The sequence below is a fragment of the Suncus etruscus genome, chromosome 13, assembly GCF_024139225.1.
Source record: "Suncus etruscus isolate mSunEtr1 chromosome 13, mSunEtr1.pri.cur, whole genome shotgun sequence".
NCBI classification, from domain to species: domain Eukaryota; kingdom Metazoa; phylum Chordata; class Mammalia; order Eulipotyphla; family Soricidae; genus Suncus; species Suncus etruscus.
The window spans coordinates 97957769-97979759 of NC_064860.1; the positions used below are offsets into that span (position 1 = coordinate 97957769).

At 53.5% G+C, this 21991-nt stretch overlaps 1 protein-coding gene across 1 annotated transcript; it reads right to left on the bottom strand.

Annotated features, from left to right (window-relative positions):
• Positions 1-311: 311 nt before the first annotated feature.
• RSPH1 (radial spoke head component 1) lies at positions 312-15278 on the bottom strand. The gene is made up of 9 exons (XM_049785441.1): positions 15190-15278; positions 11928-12041; positions 11723-11828; positions 6070-6160; positions 5643-5778; positions 2210-2281; positions 1312-1468; positions 1084-1218; positions 312-475 (listed from the first exon to the last, which is right to left on the bottom strand). Exons 1-9 carry the CDS (start codon positions 15241-15243, stop codon positions 423-425), a joined length of 918 nt encoding a protein of 305 aa, XP_049641398.1. The 5' UTR covers positions 15244-15278; the 3' UTR covers positions 312-422.
• Positions 15279-21991: the final 6713 nt, after the last annotated feature.

Genomic DNA, 21991 nt, shown 5'->3' on the forward strand with positions numbered 1-21991 from the left:
CCCGTCTGCCAGGTTGTGCCCGTTTACTCAGAGCTGTGGTGCGGTTGACCCTGTGGTTCGCCGTGCTGAGTTGAGTCCCTCCCCGGCATGGGTACCCGACCTATGGCGTCAGCAAGGTGAAGCCAGTGACCTGGTCCAAAGAACAGTGCCGCCCAGCTAACACACACACACACACACACACACACACACACACACACACACATGCAGAGACAGTCTTGGTACATACACACATCATGCCCAAAGAGGGTGATGCCCACATCCCCTTCCCAGCACCTGCCCCAAGCACCAGGCAACTCTGAGCCAAGCCAACACACAGCTGAGACTCCTTTATAGATCTGTGCAGGGCTTCAGGGACCCAATGTGGCAGCTGGAAGTGGGTCCCCACTGCCTCGCTGGGGTCCTGCCCCTCTTTCAGCTCCGGCTCACTCGGTCAGGTCGGCCTGCCTGGGTTCCTCTTCCTCCAAAGCAGAATTCCCTGGGGAAGGGAGGAAGGGAGGGCAGGTGAATATGCTTGTTCTGCTGTTTCTGTTTGTCTGTTTGGGGGTTACTCCTGGCTCTGCACCCAGGAATCACTCCAAGCAGGCTAGGGAACCCTATGGGATGCCGGGATATCAGGGTAGTGACAGAGACCAAGCACAAAGGCACATGTGGGGCCATCCCTGAGCCTGCTAAAGCCCACATCCACCTCTGCCCTGAAGGCTGAGAGTCCCATGGGCAGCTCCTGTCGAGAATGTCTGCTGGAGTGCATGTGTGTCCTGGGCTCTAAGCACAGTGTTTGCTGGTTACAGTGCCCCCAGCAGTATGGAGAGGAGAGGAGATGGAGGAGGAGGTGGAGGAGCCAAGTGCTCCATCTGGGCCTTTCCTTCCTCCTTTCCTTCCTCAGCCAGGCCAACTTAGACGTGGCCCCTGTCAGCTCCAGGCTCTGCCCAGCTGCACCCCTGATGCCCACCCGTGGCTCCCAGCTGGCTCCTGGCTCCCAGCTCTCCACTCCTCATGGACATATCCTGAGGGCCAGGCCTTAGCGCCGAGTGGGGCCTCCTCTGCCCCTGGATGCGCCTGGAGCACCTCCGGCCCCAAACACACCCAAGTCTAAGTTGTCTTCGAGGAGTTCGCTGGCCCCATAGTCGTCTCTGATCTCCTCATCCTCGCCGGCCTTGGACTCTGTCTCCGCGTCATCGGAAAAGTCCCCTGAGGGCTCGGGAAGCTCAGTGGTGCCTGCTGGGGGCAGAGGGAGGCAGGACCAGTGGCCATCCCGTATCCCACCCTTGAGCCCTCAGCCTGCGCGGGGCCCCACATCCTTCCATGCCTCACCCTCTAGCTCCGTCTCCTCCTGGCCACTCTTTTCCTCAGACATCTTGTCCTCGGGGAGCGTCGGTGTCCACAGGGCCAGCTCGGTGATCTTGGTGGCTTTCCACTTAGGCACAAAGGTCATCAGTGCCTCTTCCTCCTCTTCGTCTTCTCCCCTCTCCTGTCCCACACACGATGGCCTGTCACCAGCCCATATGGGATGCAGACGGGGCCCGAGGCTCGGGGACCAGGATCAGAGGTCGGGCCCAGCTGCTCCTTGGGGCAGAACCCTAGCTGGGGAGTCCCCAGGGACCAGAACTATCCCCAGCTGCTCTTTTTTGTTGTTGTTGCTTTTGTTTGTTTGGTTGGTTGATTTTTGGGCCACACCCAGTAACACTCAGGGGTTACTCCTGGCTATGCGCTCAGAAGTCGCTCCTAGCTTGGGGGACCATATGGGATGCCAGGAGATCGAACCATTGTCTGTCCTAGGCTAGTGCGTGCAAGGCAAACGGCCTATCACTTGCACCACTACTCCAGCTCCGAGAACCTCCCTCACTTTAAGTGAAAGCAAACAATGGCTAGAGCTAGATCACAGCAGGGAAGACATCTGCCTGGCATGCCCAATCCTCAGCATCCCATATGGTCCCATGAGCCCTCCAGGAATAATTCCTGAGCGCAGAACCAGGAGTAACCCCTGAGCGTTGCTGAATGTGACCCAGGAATCAAACAAAAAAACCTAGAAGGAAGGAACCTCTATGCTGGCTGGCCCAAGCCATTTCCCAGTAGGGGCGCTGGCCAAAACCCTGGGTTCCTTTGCTCTGTCTCCATTGTAATCAAGGACCCTCAAACCCCCTCACAGGAAGCCCCAGCCACTGTCCCGCTGACTACCAGCCCAGTGCCCAGTGGAGCCACGGACACTCACCACGTCAGTCAGGCGGTACTCCCCGTGCTGCTCACAGCCCATGTCGAACACGTACTTCCCGGGGCCCACAGGCTGCCAGTGAGGAAGAGCAAAGGAAGTCCTTCGTGGGCCATGGCCATCCCAGAGAGGGAACACGGAACACAGCTCCTCCTACAGCCCCCCCTTATAAAACCGCCCCCTGCCAAAGCCCAGAGAGAGTCCGCAGGGATGGACATTTCTAGACGTGGGGCCGGGGCACCACCCAGCCCAAAACTGCTTTGTGCCACTTTATTTTCTTGGCTTTTTTTTTTTTTTTTTTTTTTTTTTTTTTTTTTTTTTTTGGTTTTTGGGCCACACCCGGCGGTGCTCAGCAGTTACTCCTGGCTGTCTGCTTAGAAATAGCTCCTGGCAGGCACGGGGGACCACATGGGGCACTGGGATTCGAACCAACCACCTTTGGTTCTGGATCGGCTGCTTGCAAGACAAATACCGCTGTGCTAACTCTCCAGGCCCTTGGCTTTTTATTTTTCAAAGGCTACATCCGGCAGTTCTCAAGGGTTACTCCTGGCTCTGCACTCAGGAATTGCCCCTGATGATTCTTTGGGACCCTACGGGATGCCAGGGATAGAACCCAGGTCAGCTGTGTCAAGGCAAACGCTTCCGTGGTGTGCTATCAAACCAGACCAGAGTTACACCTTCTTTTTGTTTTGTTTTGTTTTGTTTGGGGGGGGAGTTTGGGGGCCACACCCAGTGATGCTCAGAGGTTACTCCTGGCTAAGCAGTCAGAAATCGCTCCTGGCTTGAGGGACCATATGGGATGATCTGTCCTGGGTCAGCCACGTAAAAGGCAAACACCCTACCGCTACAAACACCCTACCACTACGTCATCGCTCTGACTCTGGGTTAGGCCTTTTTAAGAGGCAAGTGTGTATGAACTATTTTCAAAACAAAGCACATTTCTTTTTTGTTTTGTTTTAGGGTCACACCCGGCAGTGCTCAGGGTTTCCTCCAGGCTCTGTGCTCAGAAATTCTGACAGGCTCAGGGGAGCATATGGGATGCCGGGATTCAAACCACCATCCGTCTTGGATTGGCTGCTTGCAAGGCAAACGCCCTTCTGCTGTGCTATCTCTCCGGCCTCAAAGCACATTTCTTTGAGGTGTGAATAATCCACAATATTTAGATTTGCTTTGAGGTTCGGAGACCTGGCAAGTGGGACGTGAGAGGCCCTGGCTTCAGGCTGGGCACCACACACACATATGAACACACACACACACATGCACACACGTGTCAGCTGCACAACACCCTGCCTGAGCTGTGTGCTCCACAGCTTGACCTCCACACTCCACTGAGGATCTTGACTAGGGGAAGCGCCTCACCCTGCGCTGACAAGACCCGCCTGTCCTCCCCTGGATCCTCCCTTTCCTCAGGGACCTTTTCGACGGGCTGCACCTGCCATTTCCCTTCGCCACCCTGAAAGGCCTTTTCCCTTCCCCTTTCCCCATCTGGGCTGCCCTCTTGCATCTCAGCATGTGTCCCAGTGTTTGTCTCCACCTACAGGACAGAGACAAGACAAACTGGGCGTCTTTCCTCCACCCCTCACCCTTTCTGCCCTCACTCTGCCCACTTCCTTCTCCCTTTGGGAACACAACCCGCCAGGGGCTCACTGACTTCCGGAGCCCTCTCTGCCCTGCCCTGCCCTGCCCTGCCCTGCCCTGCCCTGCCCTGCCCTGCGAAGCCACAGCCCAGCCCTGCACTGTTTTTCCATCCCAAAGGTTTAAGGCCTGGAAGTGAGAGTGAACCACTTCCATCTGGGCGAGGATCAGCCAGGCACAGGAAGAGGAGTGAGGGCAGACATGGGGGACCCACAAGAGACGAGAGGCACCCTCCCCACGGCAATCCTGCCCACCCACTCGAGGCTGGAGGTGACCGAGGTGGTCGAGGACCTGTGAGACGCTGCCAGGGTCTGGAATGGTTTCAACCAGTGGTCCTCAAACTTTTAAACAGGGGCCAATTCACTGTCCCTCAGATCGTTGGAGGGCCGGACTATAGTAAAAACAAAAGCTATGAACAAATCCTATGCACACTGCATATATCTTATTTTCTTTTTCTTTTTCTTTTTTTTTCTTTCTTTTTTTTTTTTTTTTTTGCATATATCTTATTTTCAAATGAAGAAACAAAACGGGAACAAATACAATATGTGGCCCGCAGGCTGTAGTTTGAGGACCACTGGAACAGTCAGCAAGGCTGGCACAGCCAACAGCTCAACCAGCAACTCCCACAGGCACAGGGGGAGAAGAGAAAGAACTGGAGAGATGGCGCAGAGAGGCAGCAGGTGCCTTGCACGTGGCAGACCTGGGTTCGATCCCTGGCACTACATATGAAACCCTGATCCCCTCCAGGAATGAGCCCTGAGTAGAGAGGCAGAAGTGAGCCCTGAGTGCAGAACCAGGAGTCAGCCCTGAGCACCGCCAGGTGTGACCCAAAACCAACCCCCAAAAGCACATGGCATCAACTGTGTAAATTCTGTTCGAGGCTTCAGGTGTGTCCAGGTGTGTGTATGTGTGTGTTGGGAATGGGTATAGCAGGAGTAGGCACGCATGTGCAGTGGGTATAGAGCATTTGCGTGGGCACGTGAATACATGAACATGTAGGTGGCATGCATATATGCGCAGACTTGTGTGTACAGGGTCCAGCTATAGGTGTGTGGAAGAGGAAGGTGGGCATGAGGAAAGTGGTGGACAGTCCAGCGGGCACATTTGTGTCCCTGCCAGCCGCCCAGAGTGAGTGGCTCTGTGGTCACTGCACTCTTCCGACTCTCCATCTACACTGCGCCTCTCCATCTCATCCTGCCCGGGATTGGGTCTCTTCCATCTACACTGCATCTCTCGAGGCCTGCTGCCTGTCTCATACCCACCTGCCCTTCACCCTCAGGAAAACTCCAGTGTGAGGTGCTGGCATGACCCGTGTGCAGATTCCAATGAGAAGACAAAGCGAGGTCTGGGAAGAGCCTGAACTCTGGGGCTGGAGTGGGGAGAGGGGCTAGGAGGGAATGGTGTGGGGGGCATTTCCCTGACCTCTGGAAGTTTCCCTCTAACTTGGAATACTTTGTTCCAGGGACGGTACTGTATGCTCTGGAAGATGCTGGGCCACAACAGGTGGCTCTGAATATTCTGGGGTGTTCCTGCAGCCCACATGAGTGTTCAGACAGTTGGAGTCCTCCATCCCGTGTGCACATCTGCTGGCTTTGCACCATCCAGGCCCAGCTCAGCCAGCCTTCCCCCCACACACAAGCCAATGTGGGCACGGAGCCCTCCAACAGGACGGAGGAGAGAATTACAGTGAGGGGAGGTTCCGGGGTCCTGCCCCCCACCAGTCTGCCCCATTGGGATCCTAACCCTCTCAGGGTACACCCACGGGCCCCTCCCAGTCTACACCCGTAGGCTCCCCACTCACGTTCTTGTTGAGGAACTTTCCCTGGAACCTGTGGTTGAGGTGCACGAGCTCTGCCGGCCCCTCCTGCTGCCCATGCACCCAGGACCCCACATACTTGCTGCCCGTCTCAGCGTAGTAATAGGTGCCCTGCCCGTGCCTGGTGGAAAGGGTTCACTGGGCTCACTGCACATGCCATGATGTGGCTCGGGGTGGAGGCCCACAAGCCTCTGGGCCTCCCACAGGGTTCACCCTGCCTCACCCCCTTTCCTATGGGTGTCCCGTACCCGATTCTCAGGAAGCCCCAGGTAGTGAGGCAGAATGGTAAAGGGTCAGGGGGGTGGAGGGATCTGCAGCACCCAGGGATACCCCCAATCTCAGGGTTGGATGGATGATGAGCAGGACTGGGTTGGAGGGACATAATGTTGGGTGGACAAGGGGAGACACGCACCTTTGGTGGTTGAGCCACTCCCCAGTGTAGGTGTCGTTGTTGACGTAGAAATACACACCATGGCCATGCCGCTGGTCGTTAGCCCACTCCCCTGCAACACAGCGAGTGGCAGGGTTGCCACGGACAGGTGGTCTTGTACCTCTGCCAGTGGCCACACTGCAAGGGGACAATTGCAAAAATAGGAGCGGGCCCTGACTTCGACAGAGGGTCAGTGCAAAAACCAAGATCTCCAGTTACTGAAGCCTGACTGCCACACCGTGATTGGAGAGAACTTTTCCTGACCATGAGGAAAGATTTTGGAGTTAGACAACTTTGTATGCCTGGAGCCTATAGTTGGTCTTATCGTAGGATGGATGCTTCGTGGGTAGGGAACACCCTGTTTTTAGGCCAAAGTTTTTTTTTTTCTATTTTTTCACCTTTTTGTTTTTGTTTTTGTTTTTTTGGCGGAGGGAGGTCACCCCCGGTGGTGCTCAGGGTTTACTCCTGACTCTACGCTCAAAAATTGCTCCTGGCAGGCTCAGGGGACCATATGGGATGCCAGAAATCGAACCAGGGTCAGTCCCAGATTGTCTGGATGCAAGGCAAATGCCTTATTGCTGTGCTATCACTTGAGTCCTCTATTTTCCCCACTTTTGCTGCACCTAGAATCATAGAAATCTTGGGACACAAATTAATGTTTTACCTCATATCTCTGTACTTTTTCTATAAAATTTAGAAGGGGAAAATAAAAAAAAAAAGAGTGGGGGCCAGGGGTCAAGTGGTCTCAGGTGCATTAGTGGAAATAAGAAAGGACAGAACTAAATATCCAAGCCAAAGTCAACAACAATGGAATCAAGAGACCCAAACTCTAGCAATCTCAACTTTAAATGGGCCTGTTATACTGGCAGGTTGGGGGGCAAAGAGTGGTGGCTAAGATACACTCAAGGAACATGGAGGAGGTAGGTCGACACTGGTGGTGGGGTTGTCTCTGATTCATTGTATGTCCTAAACCCAACTATGAAGGACTTTGTAAATCACATTGATTTCAATTAAATTAAATTTAAATTAAAAGAAAGAGGGGACCGGAGAGAGAGCATGGAGGTAGGGCAATTGCTTGCATACAGAAGGATGGTGGTTGGAATTCCGGCATCCCATATGGTCCCCCAAGCCTGCTAGGAGTGATTTCTGAGCATAGAGCCAGGAAGAACCCCTGAGCGCTGCTGGGTGTGACCCAAAAACCAAAAATAAGGGAAGGAGGGAGGGAGGGAAGGAGGGAGGGAGGGAGGAGGGAGGGAGGGAGGGAGGGAGGGAGGGAGGGAGGGAGGGAGGGAGGGAGGAAGGAAGGAAGGAAGGAAGGAAGGAAGGAAGGAAGGAAGGAAGGAAGGAAGGAAGGAAGGAAGGAAGGAAGGAAGGAAGGAAGGAAGGAAGGAAGGAAGGAAGGAAGGAAGGAAGGAAGGAAGGAAGGAAGGAAGGACAGAGATGCAGGAGAGTCCAGCCCAGAGCTATGATCCGCTGCCCCTCCTGACACCACACACCCACTCAGGTGCCTGTACAACCAACAAGGTTTTGTCTGCGCCCCCAGACCCATAGGTGACAGTCGCTGTCTGGGGCAGTATAGCAGCTGGATGTACAGAGCAGGGTTGGCGGGCTGCTCCTTGGGGCTTCCTCGTGTGTTTTTCCAAGTGTTTCCAGGTCCCCCTGGCTCAAGCCTTCCTTGCCCGGGGCCAAAACTAATGTGGGCGACAGCTCTGGCCCCCACAGCCTCCTGGCCCTGCCCCCTCACCCCAGCTTCTAATTCCGTCCAGCAGGTGGCATGAAGGGCTGATGCAGGGGCCAGAGCAAGGGCACAGTCTTGACTTGCACGCAGCCAACCCGTGTTCGATCCCTGGCATCCAGAGGGTCTCCCGAACACCATCAGGAGTGATTTCTGAGCCAGGAGGAACACTGAGCATCATTAGGTGTGGTTCAAAACCCCCGTAAAAAAAAAAATAGGGGGCTGCTGCAGCCTTGGTGCTGAAGGCTACAGGCCCATGTGGACCCCAGCACGTGGCCCTGGCCCCCAGGCCCCTGAGCAGCAGTGGGGTGACCAGAACAGCCTCATGTGGGCTTGAGTTTTGCTGGGAAGGGAGGGCCCTATGGAGGGATCAACTGCTTCTTCTGCCCCCGGGATGTCCCCAGCCCCCTCTCCAAACCCCCACTAGGTAAGTTCAGCAACTACAGGGACCCTTTGGCCCTGGGGAGACGGTGGTCAGCAACCAATACAGTCCCAGAAAAGACAGGCCCAGGCAAACAGCTGCTTCCCTCGAGGAGCTAAAATTAATGTGGCCACGTCTGACCTTAGATAGCAAGTCACCCACGAACAGACAAAAACCTTCATCGTCCCTTCTCCTGAGCGTGGATGTGCTCGGATGCCTACGTGGGTTTTGTTCCCACATGCCAGCACCCAGGAATGAGGCAAAAAGGTGGGGGATAAGAGTAGCTCCTGAGCTAAGTTAAAAAATCCAGTTGGAAAAAAAAAATCCAGTCGGCCAGAGAGACAGCACAGCATGGAGGGCGTTTGCCTTGCACACGACCAACCTGGGTTCGAGCCCCAGCATCCCACATGGCCCCTTCAGCCTGCCAGGAGTGATTCCTGAGTCCAGACCCAGGAGGAACCCCTGAGCACTGCTGGGTGTGGCCCCAAAACAAAAAAGAAAAAGAAAATCAGAGGGCCAGGGCAGGGCAACTTTGGGCATGTCAGAAACCCCCCCCCCCCCCCGAGAGGGACAGAGATGCCTCCCCTTGGTGCCACAGCCCTGTGACCTGCCCTGGCTCTGTCCCTGTGGCTGACCTGGGCTGGCTGAGGTGGGGGTGGGATTCCTGAGTGTCCTGCATTTGGGGGAAACAGATGCTGGGGGTTGGGGTGTCCCTGTTGTCAGCACAGGACACTCTCCCTCCTGAGGTTTCTGTAGGGTGGGCCCTACTTGGCGAGAACCCACAAATCTGGTGCCTTTGCCCTTCACCTGCCACTCACCCAGCCACTTACACTGAAGCACCTGGTACCCGGGAACAGGTCAGCAAGAGCACAGCCGGGAGCACCCACTGGTCCCCAGAAAGTCACGCAGACAGCAGGGACACTGAGTCCAAGCCACACGCTGATCAGTGTTCCCCATTCCTCCCCTTCCTGGGACTAATGAGTATCCCCTTAAAGTGAAGAGAGAAGGTATGGAGGGGTGCAGGGGGCAGTTTTGAGCTCCCCTCACACACTCTGCCTCCCATTTGGGCCCATGAAGCTTCTTCCCTTTTTTTGCTGCAGACCTTTGGGGTGCTCAGGTGGAGAGTCGCATCACCCCACAAGCAGCGGGGTGCAGATCTCCTGGGGGCCCTGATGAACTTGGCAGAGCCACAGTCAGGATTCGAGCATCATTCACAAAGGCCCAGGACCCCCTGGAATCCTCTGCCAGTTTCCAAGCCACTTGCACTGGGTCAGGAAAGTGGCTTCGAGGACTGGACTGTCTGGATTGCACGTGGGGGACCCCAAATTCCATACCCAGCCCCATGCGGGCCCTGGGAAAGTGGTCCAGGGGGCCCTGAGCACTGCAGGAGAAGACAAACTTTTTCTATTTGTTTGGGTTTGGGACTACACCTAGTGGTGCTCAGAGGTTGTTACTGACTCTGCACTCAGGAATCACTCCTGGCAGGTTCGGGTACCCTATGAGATGCCAAGGATCAAACTCGGATTACTCACATGCAAGGTAAATGCCCTCCTCACTGCGCTATTGCTCCAGCCCCAAACATATTTTGTTCAAACCTGACCTCACCCGCTTTGGAATCTGATATTGATCACCAGGTGACCATGGAGTGTGTTGCATGGGGGTGTCAGAAATATGGCACCAAGCAAGTGCCTTCCTGGTGTTGAGTTCTATGTTAGAATCCGAAGTTGGATTTAGGAATTAACTGTAAACCTAGACTTGCTGTGAACATGAGTGTAGCCATGATAGGTCGTAAATTAAAATAGAAAGACTGGGCCCAGAGAACAGCCAGTTCCTGGAACCAACCAGGAATCACACCCATATAAGTCTCAACAGCAGCTGACAGATGGCCAGATGACAACCGCACCCTGGGTCTACAGCAACGGATAGAAAGCCAGATGCTGGGGGCTGCAGCCTATCCAGCTGTCCATCTGATGCTACATTTAACTACAACCAATCCTAACCCAACCTAGTAATAAGAACCAATAATTTTGTGTGTGTGTGTGTGTGTGTGTGTGTGTGTGTGTGTGTGTGGTTTTTGGGTCACACCCGGCAGTGCTCAGGGGTTGCTCCTGGTTCCATGCTCAGAAATTGCTCCTGGCAGGCACAGGGGACCATATGGGATGCCAGGATTCGAACTGATGACCTTCTGCATGAAAGGCAAACGCCTTACCTCCATGCTATCTCTCCGGCCCCAAGAACCAATAATTTTAAAAATCAACTACTCAGAGGCAGGAATTCCCTAGACTGAGCCTTGAGACCCTTTAAAATTGCTGTGTAAGCCATTCTCTGGGTCCTCATTTCTTAGGAGATGTTGGACCACAGCACGCTGGAATAAACTCCTTTGTATTTACATTACTGCCTGTCTCCCAGGTGGTCTTTTGGGGGGCGGATCCTGAATTCCAAACTCTAACACTGGGACAGAGCCCTGGTCAGAATCAGAGCAGAATCAGGGCAGAGCAGAGAGACAGACAGACAGACAGACAGACAGACAGACAGACAGACAGAGACACAGAGACACAGAGACACAGAGACAGACTGATCAAGACAGAGAGACAGAGAAAGACAGGGCAAGGACAGGTCCTGGAATGGGAGATCTCGGGACACCAGACACCACAGGAAGGAAGCAGCAGGAATAGAAGGAAAGGGAGAGGGCCCGGACAGATAGCACAGCGGTGTTTGCCTTGCAAGCAGCCGATCCAGGACCAAAGGTGGTTGGTTCGAATCCCGGTGTCCCATATGGTCCCCTGTGCCTGCCAGGAGCTATTTCTGAGCAGACAACCAGGAGTAACCCCTGAGCATCACTGGGTGTGGCTCAAAAACAAAAACAAAAACAAAAAAGAGGAAGGTAGGGGAGAGCTTCTGAAACCTGGACCATGAAAATCTAAACCCACAACCTGGGGTTCCAGAGCAAGAGCAGAGCAGGGAGGGCATTTGCGTTGCATGCAGCTGACCCAAGTTTGATCTCAGTATTTCATATGGTTCCAGAGCCTGCCAGAAATGATCCCTGAGCACTGCTGGGTGTGTTCCCCCCCCCCAAAAAAAAAAAACACGGGGCCGGGTAGGTGGCGCTGGAGGTAAGGTGTCTGCCTTGCAAGCGCTAGCCAAGGAAGGACCGAGGTTCGATCCCCCGGCGTCCCATATGGTCCCCCCAAGCCAGGGGCGATTTCTGAGCACATAGCCAGGAGTAACCCCTGAGCGTCAAACGGGTGTGGCCCAAAAACCAAAAAAAAAAAAAAAACACAAACCCACAACCTTGATGTTGGAAAGGACCTTCGAAGCTCAGGGCCCAAAGCCCTCCCCAAGGAAAGAGGACACCCCCGGCGCTCAGCCTTCCACACCACCTGTTCCAGGAAGAGGCCAGGCCAGGCCAAGCCATGTCTGCCCAACCACTGCCCACCCCAGGGCCATCTCTGATCCCATCCTATGGGGCAACTTCTTACCTTCATACCGTGACCCATCTGGGTAGATGAAGGTGCCTTGGCCATGCTTTTTGTTCCTGAAATATTCCCCGATGTATCGGGCCCCACTCTTAAACTTGTAGATCCCCTAGGGACACAGAGATAGACAGTGGCAGGGCCTGGTTCTCAGGGGTCCCCAGAACAGAGAGGCAGTGCAAAGCACCCTTGGTCCCGGTTCCGACCTGACCTGTCCGTGTCTCTTGCCGAACTCATAGTTCCCTTCGTACACGTCCCCGTTGGGCAGCCTGGCCTTCCCGTGCCCGTGCCGCTCCCCATTCTCGTTCCGTGCTCCCTCGTATTCCTGTGCAGACCAGAACAGGGCAATGGCAGGTCAGTGTAGCCAGCGCTCGCCAGGGCTTCCACTGACCCCAAGCCTGGGTCTGCCTTGCAGTGAGGTTGGAAGCCTAGCATGTCGGTGGTTCCAAAGTTGCTCAGCTGTGCTGGGGGTTTGGAGCACTAAAGCCACACCAAGCAATGCTCAGAGCCTCCTGGTCAACACCCAGTGGTGTTTCGGGAAGCCTGGCCAAGCTGGGAAACCACATGCAATGCCTTATGCATCATGAGCCCCCACCTCTCTCCCCAGAACCTTCTGGAGTCTTCGGACACACTCAACCCAGGGTTTCTGAAATGCACAAACTCTGTCCGTCTGGCAGATTGGCTCAAAAATCCTTGCATAAAATATAATGTTAAAAAAAATAGGGGCCCGGAGAGATAGCACAGTGGCGTTTGCCTTGCAAGCAGCTGATCCAGGACCAAAGGTGGTTGGTTCGAATCCCGGTGTCCCATATGGTCCCCCGTGCCTGCCAGGAGCTATTTCTGAGCCGACAGCCAAGAGTAACCCCTGAGCACCGCTGGGTGTGGCCCAAAAACCAAAAATAAAAATAAATAAAAATAAAAATAAAAGGAGGGGCCGGTGAGGTGGCGCTAGTGGTAAGGTGTCTGCCTTGCAAGCGCTAGCCAAGGAAGGACCGCGGTTCGATCCCCCAGCGTACCATATGGTCCCCCCAAGCCAGGGGCGATTTCTGAACGCTTAGCCAGGAGTAACCCCTGAGCATCAAATGGGTGTGGCCCGAAAAACAAAAAATAAATAAATAAATAAATAAATAAATAAATAAATAAATAAATAAAATAAAGGAAAAAATTTCATGGATGGAACTAGAGAGAAGCATCCTGATCAGTGAGGTGGGAAAGATCCAGAATGATCAGAATGATCCTGCTCACATACAGAATATAAAGATGTTATAGTTAGATGTATAGTTAAAATATAGTTAGATGTATAGAATGATAGCACAGAGGGAGGGCATTTGCCTTGCACAACTGACCTGGCTTTCATCTTCAGCATCCCATAGGGTTCCCAAGCCCACAAGGAGAGATTCCTGAGCACAGAACTAGAAGTAACCCCTGAGTGCTGCCAGGTGTGACCCCCAAAATATATATCTATATTTCTTTTGGGAGGGTTGGGTCACACCTGGCAGCGCTCAGAAGTTACTCCCAGCTCTATGCTCAGAAATCGCTCCTGGGGCCGGGCGGTGGCGCTAAAGGTAAGGTGCCTGCCTTGCCTGCGCTAGCCTTGGACGGACCGCGGTTCAATCCCCCGGTGTCCCATATGGTCCCCCAAGCCAGGAGCAACTTCTGAGCACATAGCCAGGAGTAATCCCTGAGCGTTACCGGGTGTGGCCCAAAAACCAAAAAAAAAAAAAAAAAAAAAAAAAGAAATCGCTCCTGGCAGGCTCGGGGGACCCTATGGGATGCCAGGATTCGAACCACCGTCCTTCTACATGCAAGGCAAATGCCCTACCTCCATGCTATCTCTCTGGCCCCAAAAAATATATTTCTTCATTTAAAAAATATTAAGTGACTTTCATGTCTGCTTCAGGGTCTGATTATTTAATGTATAAAAGTTCCCCCTTTGCCTAAAGAGCTCACAGTGTAGCCCAAACTGAGCTGCTGAGTTGGCACATAACTATACTTTGAAACTGGAAAAAAAATTAGGGGCTTTAGAAAGGAGTAACTCTTTTTTTTTTTTCTTTTTGTTTTTGGGTCACACCTGGCAGTGCTCAGAGGTTACTCCTGGCTCTACGCTCAGAAATCGCTCCTGGCAGGCTCAGAGGACTATATGGGATGCCGGGATTCAAACCACTGACCTTCTGCATGCAGACAAATGCCTTACCTCCATGCTATCTCTCCGGCCCCAGAAAGGGGTAACTCTTGAAGAGACAGCTAGAGGGTTTGCTGGTCTAGAGCTGTGGCCAGCCTTCACCTGAGGCTGCCCTGAAGGCTGAGGCTCTATTTAAGAGCCTGGCAGGGAGGCATGTGGGAAGAAAAGGCCTGTGTGGGCTCAGCCGAGTGCCAGGACGCAGCTTCAAGGCACAGGGGCTTCAGACCTTGCCTGCTGCACAGCACTGGCCACAGCCTGTCAGGGTCCAGGGCCCCATACCGTGCTGCTCCCAGGCCTGGCCAGATGTGCCAGCAGCGCTAGTTAAAAGACCTGGGCCAGCTCCAGAGGTGCCAAATACAGAAGAGGGGTCCCACTTGGCATTGGCAAATCAAACTCTCAAAGATGCCCCAACTCTCTCTCAGCCCAGCCCTGGCACCCTCTGGTTGATTGCATTGGTCCTCACGGATGGCCACTTCAGACCCAGCTCACACCCTTCTTTCTCTGCCTTCCAAAAGCTGATCATTCCAAAGACCGAGGTCTGTTCAGATCAGACAGGAGGGACCATCGGTGGTTTCAGACTTCTGAGAACAGTTTCAGAAGCTTTTGCTGACACCTCATCTGTGGTGGAGAGGGGCGGGCAGAGCTTCAGACCAAATCCAAGACCGCACATGGGCAAGGCCAGTGCTTGCCCGATGAGCGCTGCATTGCTGTAAGATTTAGGAGGCAGCTTTCTGTCACCTGCCTTTAATCTGTAAGAGAAGTGGCTTGTTTAAAGGTCAGAGAGAGAGAGGACAGCAGGGAAGGTGCTAGCCACGCACGCAGCTAGGTTTATCCCGGGCATCCCATGATTTCTGAGTGCAGAGCCAGGAGTAATTCCTGAGCACTGGCTCTGTGGCCCAAAACCAAATTGGTGGTGGTAGTAATAGTAGTAAATTGACTTGTTCAGGTCATCCAGGGGAACTGCTTCCAGGAGTAATCCCTGAGCACTGCCTCTCTGGCCCCAAACCAAATTATTATTGTTAACAATTATTATTGAATTGACTTGCTCAGGCCATCCAGGGGAACTGCTTCCGTCCATCCAAGGAGGAAGACGTTTCCAGAAAATGTATGCAACTGCATTCAGTGGGCGGCAGGGCGAGGAGCGGGGTGAAGAGTGGGGAGCAGGAGATGGAACGTGGCCAGCAGACACGCTCACTTACTTTGCACCCCTGGCCCCAACTTCAGGGCTTTCCCCTACGAGAATCCGGACTCCCGCGCACCCCGGGAACCCTCCCGCACCCCTAGTCCTCACCCCAAGGTCATTCTCTCCCTCCTCCTCCAACTCCTCGGATCCCAGGTCTGACATGGCCTCGCCTCTGCCGGGGGCCTCCCCGCGCTCCCTCCGCCTGTGTCACCCACAGCGCGTCCTCCGTCGCCAAGGAGACGGGCTCCGCCTCCCAGCCGAAGCGTTCACCAATCACCATAGAGGAAGAGCGACGAGAGCGGGTCTCGAGCGGGAGAGGCGGAGCGGAATCTAAGGGGCAGAAGTCATTGGCAGAATACTGTCTTAGCAACGCAAGGCGTCCACCAATCACAGTAGAGAAAGAGCGAAGGGGCGTGTCTAGAGCTGGAGAGGCGGGGCGGAATGCTAAGGGAGAAGTCATTGGCAGGAGGCTGTCGTAGCCACGCAAGGCGTCCACCAATCACAGTAGAGAAAGAGCACAGAGGGCGGGTCTTGGGTGGGAGAGGCGTGTTGGAATCTAAGGAGGAAGAAGTCATTGGTAGGAAGCTGTCTTGGCAACGCGAAGCATCCGCCAATGGTACGTCCGGATTCGGGAGGGGCGTGGCCTGACCCGGAAGCGGCGGAGCGAAAGCAGAGGGACTGAGCCACTGGCAGCCCCGGGTGATGGGGTGATGTCATAGCAACCAGAGGGCGCCGAGCCAACTTCCGGCGGGAAGAGCTGGGGGCGTGGCCTGGGGCGGGTGTCCTTGGTGCCCAGCTGCTGGCCGAGCTGGTCCAGCCACGTGGCTGGGTTCCTGCGCAGGATGCTGCAAAGAGGCTCCCTTTTTGGGTGGGACTCTCAAAGGGGCCCCGGGGGTCCAGCGGGCAGTCGGGCCAACACTAAAGGCCCCTCCGGGTCTGACATCCCTCCTTGAGCCTGGACTGGAGTCCAGCTCCTGTCCCCTCTCCTCATGCAAGCCCTTGCTAAGCTCGGTGCGCCAGCTGCAGGTGTGTCTGCATACACATATGCGCGTGGAGCCTCTCATGGGCCCCTCCAGGCTGCCCTCCAGTCGTGACACCCATGCCGACACCCCAGGTGAAGGCCTTCTTTCCCCAATAAACCCTGGCAACAAGTAGCATCTAAAGTGGCCTCTCTGCCCCTCCACACCCGGGTCTCAGTAGCTTCAGCACTCCCCGATTCAGAACCCAAAATGCTCTCCAGTCTCCTGGGAGAACACTCAGGCTGTCCGGCTCAACTGCCTTCTCACCATCCCCAGATCCCACAAAACCAAAGGTGTAGGTTACTCCCCTGACGCACCCACATTAATGCCTGAGCCTAGGTCTAACCCACTTTTCGCTCTGACACTGGAAACTAAAGCAAGTCCCCAGAGACTGGCCTGAGAGTGGTTCAGAGACTGGACCGCTTCCAGAGAAAGTTTCAGACTCCTCATAAAGGTCCCCTGGGAGGGAAAGAGGTAAGGACTTCAGTTCTGCATTATCATCTATGTGTTGCCTAACACCATGGTCATCCACCACTCCGCCTTAAAGGCCTGACAGCGGTGCCGTGTAAAATGTATGTGATGAGGTTATTAGCATAGATTAATCACACTTGTCTTTTCAGGTCTACACACACCCACATTAACTCCCGTTGACCTAACATGGTCTTCAAACATGACACCTTTTCTGCCTCATCAGAACATTATAACCTGGGGGTACAGAAATTTCTAGCTCCAGGGACCACAACAGCCCTGTCTTTGTTTTTCTGGATGCCTCTAGAAAAGGGTTTTACACACAGAGTCCAGCTAGTGCAAGGTGGGCCTGAGTTCTCAGGTGGGATGGACTCCTAGGTGAGGCCTTTCCTCCTCCATCGGACTAATAAAGCAGCGCCATTTTGTGTGTGGAAAGAAAAGAACAACCACATGAGGGTGAGAAAGACTCATCTAGCTTCATGTGCTTCTGGGGAGACTCACAGGCAGGCAGAGGAGGCAGCGCTTGACCTGGGGGTGCTTGAAAAAGAGTCCAGGTGGGCCTTTGCTCTGGAAGGCCACTGGCACAGAAAAGCTGCCCTAGGCTGCCTGGAACTGCATGTCCTTCCTGCCTGGACTGGGGCCAAGAGAGCCTTTTCTTGTTGGTCTGTTACCCTCAGCTATGAAACTTGGCCCCATGAGTGCAGTTGAAGCCAGGAGGCCAATTGTTGGAGCTACTTGTTTGTCCCCGGATTGGTTTATGGCGATAGTCAGCCTGCCACCCACAGCTGACTTCCTGGGCTGTTACTGAAGATAATGGCTGGTTTCCTGGACAGAATCCTGGAAGTTATGAGTCAGAATTGTAGTTTGCGTGGGGTGGTGCTCAGGACTTATTCCTAGCTCTGTACTCAGAATTCCCCTCTTGGTGGGGCCTGGGAAGGCAATATTTGGTAGTAGGGATCAAACCTGGGTTGGCCACGAGCAATGCAAGGAGCTTAACCCTTGTCCTATCTCCTTGGTCCCCAGATTCATGTGATTTTATATATTTTGGTCATGGCTTTATATTTATTACATTAATGTCGTTTATATTATATTATTTATATATTTTGATCATTTGGTTTATATATCTGGTCATTATATTTTGGTCATTGGTTGTTTGTATATCCATTTATTGTGCTTTTTCAAATCATGTGACCATTTATCTTAAATTCAGATAAAGTCACGTTGTCTTAATTACTGTTGAGGCCTAATACTGTCAACTATAATAGTGATTGGATTGCTTATATCTTCAAATCTTATATTTATTAGAAATCACTCACCTATGGGACCGGAGAGATAGCACAGCGATAGGGCATTTGCCTTGCAAGCAGCTGACCCAGGACCAATGATGGTTCGAATCCTGGTATCCCATATGATCCCTGGTGCCTGCCAGGAGTGATTTCTGAGCACAGAGCCAGGAGTAACCCCTGAGCGCCTCCTGGTTTGGCCCAAACACCCAAAAAAAAAATCACTCTCCTAATTGGAGGGGAAACAGGTTCTAAAACAATTATTGTTTAGTGAAAACATTATTCCCCTAGGTCCAGAAGATTCAGGTTCCAGTTTTGGCTTCCCACGACTTATGTCTTTGGGGATCACAGACAATTCAGTCATCTTCTAGTCTCAGCCCCCTAGTCTGTCAGCTGGGGGCAGGGAGGGACTAAACCCTGCTGATCTCAGAAGTCCTGTAAGAAGAGAAGATGATCATTTCTTTGTTCATAGTCATTAATTATTAATTATAGCTGGTACATGATGTTCACCGTGAAGCTATTACAGAAAACTTCCTTGATTCATGCAAAGTGAGTGTGGAGAAAAAAGATGGAGTGGACAGGGTTTGGTCTTGCTGGCAGCCTCACTGATGTGAAAGCCATGAGGTCAACACAGGCCTTCCAGAACGCACCCACCCATAGACCTTCTCCTCAGAAACAAGGAAATAGTGGAGGCTACCATCTTGACCAAATCTTGGGCCCAAACAAACCACTTATTAAAAACTAATGACTGTGAGGTGTGGTAACACACAAGAAGCTATTGCTAAAGTGGAAAAATTAAGTACTTGAGTGTTTTGTCAGGGAGGCATTACCCATAATCCTCCCAGGTGCCAACAAGTATGACCTAGGAAGGGTCTCCCCAGCATCCACCAGGAGAGTTTCCCAGAATGCACCGGGAGAGCCAGCCAGCATCCCCTGCAGGCACAGGCACAGTCAGTCCTCCCTGCAGGAGGACCAGATCCACTGGAAACAAGGCCCTGCCCCATGGAGCTGGAGGAAGGGCAGGTGCCCACACACCCTCAAGCTCTTTCCCGTAAGAAACTGAGTGTTTCTTAAGTCTTCGTGGAAGCACCCCTGCCTACCTGCCCTGCAGTAAAGCCTAAATTAAAGCCAACCCTGTGCTCAGGGCTAGGGGTTGCCTGCGCCTCTGTGCGGCTGTCCACCCTGCAGGACCTGGACGTCCACCCTCGCCCAGGAGCGCAGCTTTCCTTCCCACCTCCGTGCTGGGACCACGGGGCCACCCACCTTGGCGGTTGCCGTGGCAACTTACTATGTCCCTGAGTCTGTCCTGGGTGGTCGTTGAGAAAAGGTTCAGGAACTGGTCCCAAAGAGGAAAACAGGAGCTGCAGAGAGCACAGAGGTTAAGGCACTTGCTTTGAGGGCGCTGCAGACGCATTGAACAGGGGTCAACTGCCAGACTCGTATAATCATCCCCCAGCTCAGAGCCAAAAAAAAAAAAATCACCTTTCTCCAGGAGCTGAAGATACAGCACAGAGGTTAAGGGACTTGTGCAAGGTCAAGCCAACCAAGTTCCATCGCAGGTACCAAATACAGTTCCTGAGATCAACCAGGTGTGGCCCCAAAACCAAAAAGAGGGGCTGGTGCCATAGGAGAGTAGGTAAGGAACGCACTTGCCCCACACACATCTGATCCCCAGCACCTCTTACGGCCCCCAAGCATTGCCAGGAGTGATCCCTGAATGCAGAGCCAAGACTAAGCCCAGAGCACCGCCAGGTGTGCCTCACCCCCCACCCCCCAAATAGCAAGCTGCATTGTTGGTGGAAATGTGGATTTGCTCCTTGCTAGTCTGTTTTATACATGACAGGGGGATGGAGTTCCTGGCTCTGAGCTCAGAAATCACCGCTGGCAGGCTCAAGGGGCCCTATGGATGCCGAGGATCGAAGCAGGGTCGGCCAGGATGCAGGGCAAACGCCCTCCCCGCTGTGCTGTCGTTCGGGCCCCAAAGTAAAATGTATCTGAAATAAATAAAGGCGCGGCCCTGCCCTCACCTCACAGGGCTGTTGTAAAGTGTCAGGTGCTCACAGAGTGCTGAGCAAAAAAACGGGCTGTGGTATTTGAAGCACTCAGCGCACTGCCCCCGGGAAGGAAAGTGTGGGCCCGTGAGTTCTTATTAGTAATAATTACACGTCTCTTACTCGCAGGCAGGCTTAGCACCTGTCAGTCAGACTGGCTCTTCGGGGGAAGTTTTGGCTCCAATTTATCTTAATCATGTTCAGCCTTCCTTTCTGCCTTGGGAGGATCCATCTGACTGAGCTGATTTCACCAGGCACTCATCATAGTCTGTGCTGAACAAAACACGATGGTTAGTGCGGGTCCTTCAGAGAGCAGGAAGAGACTGGAACTTCTAGAAACACACAAATGCAGGCATAAGACACTGGAATAAGCAGATACTGAGGAGACGTGGCTTCCTCACAAATTGTCTGGGATCGGTTGCCCATAATGCTCAGCCGGCCTAGTTCGGGTGAAAGGTTGGGTATGAGGGTCCAGGGGTACAAATTTGTTCAGGTCCCATAATGCCAGGACCACCATGGCCTCACCTGGGTCTGCCGAGAACCTCCAATGCCACAGCCAGTGTCAGTGTGGGGGTCTACGGGGAGTGACCCCTTTTCTAAAGTGTCGTTCTCCCACACCTGCAAAGCCTGAGCTGCCCCGTGGCCCCAGAGGTAGACATTTAGATTATGTAGCCAAGGAGGTGACTTTGTTTTTCTTACAAAAACTGCAAGCACTGAGGAGTGTTTCGGCCACACAGAGGCAGAATTATTCAGTAATGCAGTAATGCGGATTATTCAGCAAAACGGGATTATTCCATAAAGCAGCCGAGCTGCAGGGGTCAGCCTGCGGGTGTGGGTGAGACTGTCAGGAACTGGTAGCTCGATGCGGGAGGGCGGGGGGTGGAGGGAGACAGTGGTGTGTCCTCACACCCTCTGATTGGACACTGGACTTGGTCTCTGGGCATCCCTTCGCAGTAGGGCTTAGGCAACACTTTAGTAAAGAAAAGCGGGGCCGGAGAGATAGCATGGAGGTAAGGCGTTTGCCTTTCATGCAGGAGGTCATCAGTTCGAATCCCGGCGCCCCATATGGTCCTCTGTGCCTGCCAGGAGCAATTTCTGAGCGTGGAGCCAGAAATAACCCCTGAGCACTGCCGGGTGTGACCCAAAAACCACAAAAAAAAAAAAAAAGAAAAAAGAAAAGAAAAGCAAGGAGCCGGAGAGATAGCATGGAGGTAAAGTGTTTGCCTTGCATGTAGAAGGTCAATGGTTCGAATCCCGGCATCCCATATGGTCCCCTGAGCCTGCCAGGAGCGATTTCTGAGCATGGAGCCAGGAGTAACCCCTGATCGCTGCTGGGTGTGACCGCAAAACAAACAAAAACAAAAAAACTTTGGGGTCCGCTTGATGACGCTAGAGGTAAGGTGCCTGCCTTGCCTGCGCTAGCCTAGGACGGATCGTGGTTCGATCCCCTGGTGTCACATACGGTCCCCCAAGCCAGGAGCGATTTCTGAGTGCATAGCCAGGAGTAACCCCTGAGTGTTACCGGGTGTGGCCCAAAAAAAAAAAAAAGAAAAAGAAAAGAAAAGCAAGCCAGGTGTCCTACTTTCTTCCTCCTTTTTGCATGTTCATTTGTTTTTGTTTTGGGGCAGGCTCAGGGGACCAGATGGGATGCTGGGAATCGAACCCAGCTCTGCCGTGTGCAAGGCAAATAAATGCCTTACCGCTGTGCTATCTCTCTGGCCCCATGGCTCAACTTCTGAGATTCCCCATAGCCTCCCGCTGGCCTGTGGTGGAAGGAAGGGGTCCCCAAGGGGTCCCCGTGGGACTAGGCTACACCCCCATGTGTGAGGCTGGACCAGAGTTAGGTTTCCTTGGAAAAAGTGGCTGCAGGCTAAAGGCCACCACCTTACACCCCCCTTTTCTGCCCACCTGCAGAGGCCATGCAGCTCAGGACAGAAACAGGAAGATGTTTCAGGGGCATCAGGGGCAATTCAAATAGAATGTGCACCTCGAGGCAGGTTTTCAGATGATGGCTATGGGTGACGAAGGTAAGGATAGTGACACAGCGAGCACTATGAACCCCTTGGAAAAGAGGGAGCCCTGAATGCAA

Excerpts from the sequence above, each read along its gene's own strand:
- RSPH1 (XM_049785441.1), bottom strand. The coding sequence starts at position 15,243 with ATGTCAGACCTGGGATCCGAGGAGTTGGAGGAGGAGGGAGAGAATGAC. Across the intron at positions 11,829-11,927 it reads TCGGCAAGAGACACGGACAG|GGGATCTACAAGTTTAAGAG; the intron begins GTCAGGTCGGAA and ends CTGTGTCCCTAG. Across the intron at positions 1,219-1,311 it reads GGAGGAGACGGAGCTAGAGG|CAGGCACCACTGAGCTTCCC; the intron begins GTGAGGCATGGA and ends CTCTGCCCCCAG.